The sequence below is a fragment of the Oryzias latipes genome, chromosome 9, assembly GCF_053564925.1.
Source record: "Oryzias latipes strain Hd-rR chromosome 9, Olatipes_Hd-rR_3.1".
NCBI classification, from domain to species: Eukaryota; Metazoa; Chordata; class Actinopteri; order Beloniformes; family Adrianichthyidae; genus Oryzias; species Oryzias latipes.
Genome location: NC_136245.1, coordinates 21,662,358 through 21,671,836, shown reverse-complemented (window position 1 = coordinate 21,671,836; position 9,479 = coordinate 21,662,358). Strand labels below are relative to the sequence as shown.

Sequence of the window (9,479 nt, the reverse complement as noted above, 5' to 3'; positions counted from 1 at the left end):
CCACACATGGAAAAAGGTATTCAATCAAATTTATTGCTGACAAATGAGCTCTTTTTAAACAAATTACTCAAATTGGATCCTCCAGGTATCTGTGGTCAGGTGTTGATCATCTGCCAAGGGGTCTCCTGATTAAATATGCAGGGGCTCCTTGAGTTTCTTCTTCAGATGCACACACCTACCTCACCCTTGCTCGAGTGGCAACCTGTGGTGACAAACAGAAGCCGTCTATTGGATTTGCAGATAAGATTTCAATTAAACTAAAGAAGTGCATCTGTTATTTCACTGCACTGACTTCACTCACCACCATAAGATGTCCATTTTTGGCTTTGTATACCATGGCTTCCTGCCCAGTGCTAAAGTCCACTGCACTTTCCTTTCCTGCCTGGATTTCAATCTTTATGCTGGCAGTAATAATAAAAGAAATTAGTGCAAACATGAAATTAAAAACATGTTTTTAAATCTCAGCAGACTCACCTTCCCTGTACGATTCGGACTGCGCTCTGTTTGTTAGCAATGACGCAGAGTTTGGTCAAGAACTCATACAGATGGTCACACTGGATAACCAGATCCCCCTTAAACAACCAGGGTGAAACAGAAAAGCCACACAGACTATTTTATTTCTAAAATCCATTGTTATTGGTTTCTCCAAGTCAGTCTTTTCTTTTTAGACTAAAAAAATAATTTAATTTGTGTTACATTGGCAAATGGCAGTTATAAATCCAAATATTTTATATTGACATACCTTTTGTTTTGGGTCTTCACTGCTGATATGCAGAACAATAATTCCATCTGTCAAGTTACTGACTGAAATCCCTGCAAAGAGATGCCTGTAACTGTATTACCACTCGAAGAAAACACGATAAAAAATGTTATAGGTCTGACCTTTAAGAGACGCATACACCAATCTCTGTTTGACCTTGGATTCCTCAATCAGATAGGCAGCAGTCTGAGTGAGGATGAGCTGCCTGGGTCTTGGTTTGAAGCCATTTCTGTCATATTTAATGACTGGAACACTGTACTGCAGAAAGAGACAACACAACATGGGAATTCCTGCATAATGTCTACAAACCAGTTGATCACTTGTTTACCTTAATCCGCTCGTTGCGGATTGTCTGCAGAATTTTTGGGTTGATTTCTTGGTCACCTGCAGAAAACATGTTTCATATTTATGACTCCTAAAGAATAAAATGGTATTGCGGTTCAGTTTTGGAGACTTACTTATTCTTGTCTCCAAAAAAGGCTGAGGGACACTTTGCGGATAGCTGTCCTTGTTGCCTTTAAAAATGGTGCTGGTGACAAGTTTCAGTTGAAGCTGTTAGAAAATAAAAGTAAAATATTTAAAAAAATCTGTCAAGATAAATAGGAATTTATAGAGGATTTACCCTAAAATGATCATTTTAATTATCTTACTTGTGCCTTCCTCTGAGGTGTGAGTCCTCTCACATATTTCCTCACCATCAGACGGTAGTGCAGCTTACGCAAAATCTCTGAGGTCTTCAAAAACAACAAGGATGCACAGAGTCAGGAAAAAAGAACCCAGCTTGTTTAAAACACAAAATGCTCCACTACCTCTTTGACCACGGAGGGTGGAGTCAGCCAGGTGGTTTTATCCAAAACTGTCTTTGGTAGATTGCCTCTGAGTCTGTTCAAGTAACTTTGTCTCACAAAGGCCAAGTATTCAGAGTTATCTGTGGTTTTCGCCTCCCCTCTGTTCAAATAACCATTAATAAACCTGAAACCAGGCAGAAAAAACAGTTATAGCTTCAACTCTGACATTGTTTTAAATGGTTTAGTTCATCTGTGATGCTCAATTATTTCTCCTTACTTTTTAATGACCTTTATTGCCCATTCTCTCTTCTCTCTCTCCTTCCTGGCCTGGGTTCCTCTCCAGCAACTTTCTATTTTAGTGGCTGAGGAAATCAAGATACAGTTATGGAAAATGTAATACTCATTGATACGACTGTCATTTTTCATTTGTGTTGGTATTTCTTTCATTTGGATGTGAAAATAAGTGCTACATGTTTTAAAAGGGGATTAAAAGAAACTTAATTTTCCCCTTTATGTGGACACTTCTGCGAGTCATTTCAGGGGTCAGTAGTTACTAAAAGGACATAAAAATATCTCATAAGTTGGAACCAATACCTGCTCAGTCTGTATAAATACTTAATCCTTTAATTTGCTCCTTTAATAGTGCAAAAATAGGAACGCAGGGGTGTTGTGTGTTATAGTGACATCATTTCAAAACTATTTACTCAGAAGAGAAAGGCCTTTATGCTCATTCCTGGTCCCCGAGATCTACCACCCTGCCTGTTTTCCAGCTTTCCCTCCACTGCGTACTGCTGATTAACTGGCCCTGGTGTGTTCATTCAATCAGAATCTGGAGACATCTGATTGAGCTAATCAGGAGCTAGCAGATCTGGAAAACAGGCAGGTTGGGAGATCTGAAGGACCAGGAATGAGCAGGTTTGGCCTATATCATATAGGTAAATGGGAACATTCATGTTTTCTTTGGGAAAAGACTGAATTGGAGTATCGTGCATGACAAAGCTGCAAATTAAAAACTGCTCCCCATCTTTACTCAACTAAATATAATGTAAATAATATATAGTAAAGCAATAAAAGAGAAGTTAAACAAACAAGAACCTCCAGCTTTCAAGCATCACTATGTGTCGTGCTTTACCGGCCTCCTTTTGCTTTTTGAATTCTCCCTTTGCCTTGTATCCTTTGTATTTGGCCTGCAGGCGCGTTGCTGGAAAGCCAAAGAATACCAGTAAATGACTGAAGTCAGAAACAGTAAAAAGGGTCTAAATTTGATTAGAACTCACCCAGTTCGTGTTTACATCTCTCATAAGCATCCTCTGTAGCGTAAAGTGTTCGAGGATGACGAATGAATATTTTGGTGCTGTAAAACTCAAAGAGAGATGTTTTTTGTTTTTTTTCTTCATTTTCTTTTGCATGATGTAGAACATTTTCCTCATTTTCCTCACCGTCCCATTTTGTATTCATCTGGCAGGTAGCCCAAATGTTGAACCAGCACCTCCACCCCATCAGATGGAAATCCCCTCCAGTGTGGCCAGGTGGCTGGGCAAAGAGGCTTATATCTGCGGGAAGTCCCAAATAACGATCACTGCACTTTTGTATCTTAATCAATCCAGCAGGTATTCATGTCTAACAAGAGCAGAGTTCAAATACCTTTTTAAGAAGTCCTCATATTTGCGCCGGTATGCAAATCCAGCTCGCCTGACTCTAAGATGCTCCATCAGGCCCAAGTACTTCACCTGGTGCCTGATGAGTGCTTCATCAAACTGACCTACATTCAAGAGTAAAACCAAAAAGGATTTACACAAAGTCCCACTTTTTCATCTTTATAACATTTAAATCCTTTTTAAAAGCTGACATACCTGGCTGCTTGGACTCGTTGGACTTCAGACAGCGAATGTACCAGGCCTGTTTGGCCATGAGCATCTCTGTCAGCTTCAGCAGGCTGCTCTTAAACTGAGTCGCCACCTGAAGATACAGCATAAAGGTCATAATAACCTGAAGTTGGTCTAAGTGACTGATTAAGCTGAATTGATCAGGAGGATATGAGATGACGGAATTTACCGTTTCTGGTCTTCGTTTGTTGCCTCTGTCCATGTTGGAGAAACACTCGCTGACAATGGCATTTTTGGACTGACACATCAACTTTAAGACGAATTGAAAACCCAAGTTTATAAAAAAAAAAAGCAAGTTGTTTTACTTCCAATAAGCCAATAAAATAAAACAATTAAAATTGTTCATGTCAAAGGCTGTTTGATTTCATTCAATATAATGCAAAATTGTCAACTTACATCTTTTATGTTTTTGTACAACAGGTCGTTATTTTTGTCAAGGAAGCCTAGAATGTAAAAAAAAAAACTAAATAAATAATGAAATTCATAGAGTTTTTTGAAATGAAAGAAAAGTGGGAAAACAAAAGAAACAGGATGGGGTTATTACCCACAACGCAGTATGTGACCTCTCCTGCATAATGCAGGAGCCGGAAATCTCCTCTCTCCAGAGTCCTGCGTGTGGTTTTGTCAGCCAGTCTGTGTCTGGAGTCAAAGATTACAAACTTTAATTTGACTTTAGTCTGAAGATGCAGAAGAACAAAGCTTTAAAAATGCTTTCTTCAGTCATCTGTCAAATAGCTTAATCCTGTTTCTGAAATACCAAAGATGAAAAATGACTCATTTGAATCTTTTTAAAACAAAGTTAAAACAAATCTCTGAAACTGACATTTAACTTACGTGACAAAGTGTGGATGATTTCCCATTTTTTCTTCCAACCTCTCCAGAAAGGTGAGATCAGTGACATCGCCCGGCCTAAGACACTCTTCATCCTGAAAAATGATCATGAAAATGGACATTAGAGCTTTTCCTTTCTCCGTGGATTTATGGTCTGAGTCTGTTTTATGCACCAGTAATGATATGATTCCTCTGTGTTTTTCTTCAACCAGATCACAGATAATCTTGTTGTTGAAGAACTGAACCGGTTCCCACTGACAAAAAAAAAATTGACAATGATACTTTGTTTTTTGATGAATGATTTTTTTTTTTAGTATACAATGAAAATATATATGTTTTGGTAGTTATATATTTTGTTTTTTTTCAGCATACCTCAATTCCCTCTGCTTCATATTCATCTTGCTCAGCTTTGAGAGTCAGCTGGATGAAAAGCTGCTGCAGCTTCTCATTGCAGTAGTTGATACAAAATTGCTCAAAACTAAAAAACAAACAAAAAGAGGTTGAAAACAAAGAACTTATAAAACTTGGCAATTATTCAAACTTTTACAAAAAAACATAAGCTATTGCTGTAATTTGGTGATATTTTATAATGTTTGGCTGTCCAAAGCATTGACCAATACTAAGGCTAAAACACATGAAAGACATGAGCTTTTGACTTCTCAAATTGAATTTCTTTGTGCTTCAGAAAAGTGATTTTACGAAAGTAAGGAGCATTACACCACCCTCCCCCCATTTTTTCCATTTACAGCAAACATCATAAGGCACATGTCCCAATGTGAACATCTAGCAAAAATAAATACAAAAAATATTTTTAACTCTTAACCCATAGAGTCTTTGTGCCTTATTTTTGTGGACTAAATGTCTCGGTTCGTTTGCCAACTTGGAAAAGACACTGGGAATTTTGCAAGAGAGAAAACAGTCTTTGTGTCCAGCGGAAGAAGCAAAAGAGCTGTCTGTAGCTTCTCATCATTATGCAACCCGTCTTTTAATGAATCTACGAAAAATGAACCAAAACCCAACACATTTTATAAGCATAATAATCCCAAAGCTTTCTATATACTAGTGTTTACTTGACTTATGTCTGTTTGTGCGTTTTTGTTCTTCACAAACTTCTGAATAGCTCGTGGAGTAACAACTGATCAGCCAACTGACTGAACTGCAGAAGAGAAATACAAGTACTAGTGAAGTTACTCGAGAAACAAATTCTGTTTTTGTTAAAACGCAAGCTCAATTTGGTGTGTATGAACTGATCTCTCAGGATAAATGCCACGATCTTTTAGAATTACCAAGTAGAGTTTTTTTTTCTCACATCTCTGCATGCTCCAGCTCACAAGTACATTTAAAATTAACACTAATCCTGTGAACTGTTGACATCAGAGGAAACCTGCGTAGCACAGGGAGCTAACTGCATGGAAAAACCTCAGTTAACAAGAAGAACCTGTGTTTTGTGGTGCAACATTGCAAAAAATTGCAAAATATTAAAATGCCACCCACCTGTTGACATAAAAGACTTCAAATCCATATATATCCAATAGTCCTATAACGGTTTTCTTTGAGGCGTCCTGGGAAAGAAGTATCTGTAAAAGTCCTGTCACTGTCTCAGATTTGTTGTTTGTCAAATTCTATTGTTCCCACCTTGTTTTCGGTGGAATCGTTGATCCTGTGCACCAACCAGGTGAACGTCTGTCCATAAATAGCTTTAGCAAGAGCATCTCTGCCATAAATGGCATGATCTGTTGTGAAGGGACTGAGAACCTTCACATGGAGAAATCATCATGGCTTTCAGAGATTTTAAACACAATTAAAACACACGCTTATTGCTGATGAAAACAAGGAGACTTAAATGTGTGTGAACCTGCTCCTGTTTGGCTTCAATTTTCCTAAATGTAAGTTCCTCCTGAAGACTGTGGGCATCCACACCCAGAAGCTGTTGAGGAAAATCAAGGAATTTCTGTCTTTGCTGTGTGTCAAAGAATGTTTTGTTCTTGTTGTAGTTGTTCTTGTTGTTCTTACTTTGGAAACCCACTGCAGCTCAGTGTTGTCGTTCAAAAGGGCTCGATCTCGATTGTCAGTGTCAAACTGAACATTCCCCAAGTGTAGAACACTTGCAACAACCTCAAACAAGTGCTAGATAGAATTGAGATTTTGATCAGTCTTACAAACCCGGTGAGCATAAGACCAAAACTGTTTTGGCAGCCATGGAATGTGCAGTATCAACCAACTTACTTTTGTGTTGACCTCATCAAATTCAATGACTTGTAGGGCATTTTTGACCGATTTCCAGTCATTTTTGTCATTAATGGATGGGACAGTGGCACACTCCCCCTATTTGATACAAAAAAAAACAGTTAAGATCTTCTTGTTCCAACATGTTTTCTTAGAAAAAATTAAAAACCAGACCATACATACTTGGGTCAGGTAGTTGTAATGTTGGCAGTCTCTTTCCAACCCCAGCTGCTGTAGCAAACTGTCTGATGCTCCCTCCACAAGCTGATAGAAGATGTGGAAGTTTCTCTCTCCGTGATTCTGATGTACAACCCTTGATTTCTCCAGCAGGTAGTTCAGAATGTGGCCTCCAACAGCATCCCCCTATGGGCATCATGATCCTAAAGACAGCTGCTCTACAACTTACAGAGGAAACACAGCCTATGGTCCAGTGACCAAAACTTTTAGCAAGTAGCTCCTTAAAACTGACAGTTTATTTTAAATATTTTCTTTATAAGTTTTTTTTCTTTAAAATGTAAATTGGTGTTTTGAAACTTGATTTTTTAGATTTTTTTTACATATCATGTTTTATTAGATTGTTTTTTTGCATTGTGATGGTGACTGCTTCAATTTCATTGTCCAAGTGGATAGTGACAATAAAGGCATATTCTATCTTATCTTAATTACGCATTATTAAAAAAAAAAGACTACAAACATATCACCTTACCACTGCTGATCCTCACCTGGCTGTCAAACTGAATATCCATGTATTTTCCAAACCGACTTGAGTTGTTATTTTTCAGTGTTTTGGCGTTCCCAAAAGCCTGTTGAGAGATATTAATGTTACCAACTAATCAAAAGCACCTCAGCTGTTAAATATTTGAACTAATAAAATCTTGGGTTACCTCCAGAACAGGGTTGGACATGAGCATTTTGTCTCTGACGGTGCTCATTAGGGTGGTGCTGGGACAGCTAACAGAATAAAACTGCAGGATCTTCTTGGAGGCCTCAGTTTTTCCTGCTCCACTCTCACCAGAGATGAGAATGAAGTGATTGTTGAACTCAGTCAGCATGGTGTGGTAGGCATTATCTGCCAACGCATAGCTGGAAAGAAGTATTTCACTTTTTCATAGGTAAATATCGAGGAATTGTAAACTATAGCTATTGTGTTTTTGGACAAAATCAACTAGACATCAAATTATTCTAAACTAAATTGAAAGAAAAACCACTTTTTTTATTTTATTTTCTGCAGATCTAAAAATTGAGTTTTTCCTGATCACACTCACATGTGTGGTGGAAGTTCAAAAAAGTTGACTCCCATGTAGGTGTCCATCTGCTTCTTGTTGTAGATATCCAACTCCTTATAGGGATTGACAGACACCAATAATGTGCCAATGTATGTCTAAGAAAATAAATATAGATTGGGTTATATTTACTGTGATAATGCTCACTATCTACTTTTAAATGTCTTTTCTCAGACTCACGTAGATTAGGTCTTTGCTGTAACGTTTTTTTAGGTTGCTGATGAAGGCTGCCTCGTTGGTCTCTTCCAGAAGGACAAAGTCCTGGATTCCAACTCGGTCCCTGGCAGTCAGGGCGCCCTCCATGTCCAGCTGACCCTGTTGGAGAAAAGCTGTCAGAAGTTTGGGCACTAACTTCTTCAACCTCAAAGCAGTTGGACTAACTTTTAAAAAACGTTTGTTGAACTTTAATAACAAATTTCATATTTTAAAACACAAGAATTTTTTTATTCATCAGTATTCAGAATTTCTTTGAGAAAAAAATCCAATATTTCTGCATTTTAACCATGCATGATGACTGAATGAGGTGATCCGGGGCTCCATGAGAAAAGAAAAACACATTTTCTGTTAGCCCCACTAAATAGGAGGTCCAGAGGTCCTGCATGTCTATTAGGCAAATGTCTGTGATTGTGCGAATGAACACAGAAGATAATGTTTGCTGCACAACACACAAGGACCTTGGCTGGCAGCCCATGTTTCTCTTGAGCTAATGCTTCAGCCAAACACAACACGGTGTGCAAATGAACTGGCCAGCATTTGAGGGGCATAGTGGGGAAAAGAAATTCCACCAATCTGTTTTGCATTCACAGAACCAAAACTCAGACCAAAGGTTTTCACAGCTTTTGTTGGAGTTTTTTTCTCTCCCTCCTTTGGAAGCAGAAGTCCTTTGATTCTCAACTCTCTCTGTAAAAACATTTTAAAAAAGATAATCCATTGGATCTAATTGACACAAAGCCCCCACCACCACTCCTCCTCCCATGCCTCTGTCCTCTGCCTATAGCCCTTATTTCTTCTGAGAAAGGCCAAGTGTTTTTGTCCTGTAAATACCACGGAGCAGAGACAAAAAAGACGTCTTTAAAATGCAGTCTACAATCCATTACACATATTCCCCCTGCATATCCATTCAGTAATTATTCATTAGAAAACATTTAACGTCACACTGAATTTCACACTAGGCAGTCGAAACACAATAGAGGAGATTTGGCCTATTTTGGGGTGAGGAGTTGGGGAGGGGTTAGCTGTACAGAGGAAGGGTTAAGGCGAATGAAACGGGGGAGGAGGAGCACAGCATTTGTCTGATCTGAGAATCCCTGAAACTGGGCCGTCTTGAGACAACGGGACAGACTAAATAGTGCAGTAACGGTCTGTGCCCCGCTGCTCACTGTGACACTCATTTAGTGCCCCGAGGGCAAACAATGGAGGTTTGTTCTAAGCACTCCTGTTCTGTAATTTGGGCTCCACTCAAGCAAGGCTCCATGGAAAGATGGAGGCCAGTCAGATATGTGTGTTTTTATTTTTTTCTCTCTCCACCTGTCAGCACTGCGCCCCTCCCAGTCCACTCACCCCTGTCCCCAACAATACTCCTCACCCTGTGTCCCCACAAATAACCCTCACACGACCCCCTTCCCATAGCAACCTGCTCCCACCCACCCATTTTAAGCCAATGAGACAGGTGAACAATATCATTGAAGGGACCCTTTTTTGGACG

General features: G+C 39.0%; 1 protein-coding gene across 2 annotated transcripts; it reads right to left on the bottom strand.

Annotated features, from left to right (window-relative positions):
• Positions 1-26: 26 nt before the first annotated feature.
• myo1ha (myosin IHa) lies at positions 27-8,175 on the bottom strand. Of its 2 annotated transcripts, XM_004072606.4 has the most exons (31): positions 7,955-8,175; positions 7,757-7,872; positions 7,376-7,574; positions 7,214-7,294; positions 6,675-6,854; positions 6,492-6,590; positions 6,279-6,392; positions 6,121-6,192; positions 5,901-6,020; positions 5,760-5,827; positions 4,638-4,743; positions 4,439-4,519; positions 4,269-4,360; positions 3,979-4,073; positions 3,831-3,877; positions 3,604-3,684; positions 3,402-3,507; positions 3,193-3,310; positions 2,988-3,101; positions 2,826-2,902; positions 2,681-2,749; positions 1,826-1,910; positions 1,570-1,732; positions 1,411-1,494; positions 1,219-1,312; positions 1,089-1,144; positions 883-1,018; positions 743-813; positions 475-572; positions 302-401; positions 27-202 (listed from the first exon to the last, which is right to left on the bottom strand). In XM_004072606.4, the coding sequence occupies exons 1-31, from the start codon at positions 8,075-8,077 to the stop codon at positions 176-178; spliced, it is 3,072 nt and encodes a 1,023-aa protein (XP_004072654.2). In that variant the 5' UTR covers positions 8,078-8,175; the 3' UTR covers positions 27-175. The 2 variants fall into 2 exon arrangements, with proteins under 2 accessions (XP_004072654.2, XP_020561611.1); XM_020705952.2 differs by having other exon boundaries at positions 3,402-3,684; positions 7,955-8,169.
• Between the last annotated feature and the right edge of the window lie 1,304 nt (positions 8,176-9,479).

Coding starts and splice junctions, on each gene's coding strand:
- myo1ha (XM_020705952.2), bottom strand. CDS start 8,077: ATGGAGGGCGCCCTGACTGCCAGGGACCGAGTTGGAATCCAGGACTTT. Junction 6,393..6,491: donor TTGATGAGGTCAACACAAAA/GTAAGTTGGTTG, acceptor AATTCTATCTAG/CACTTGTTTGAGGTTGTTGC. Junction 4,520..4,637: donor ATGAAGCAGAGGGAATTGAG/GTATGCTGAAAA, acceptor TTTTTTTGTCAG/TGGGAACCGGTTCAGTTCTT.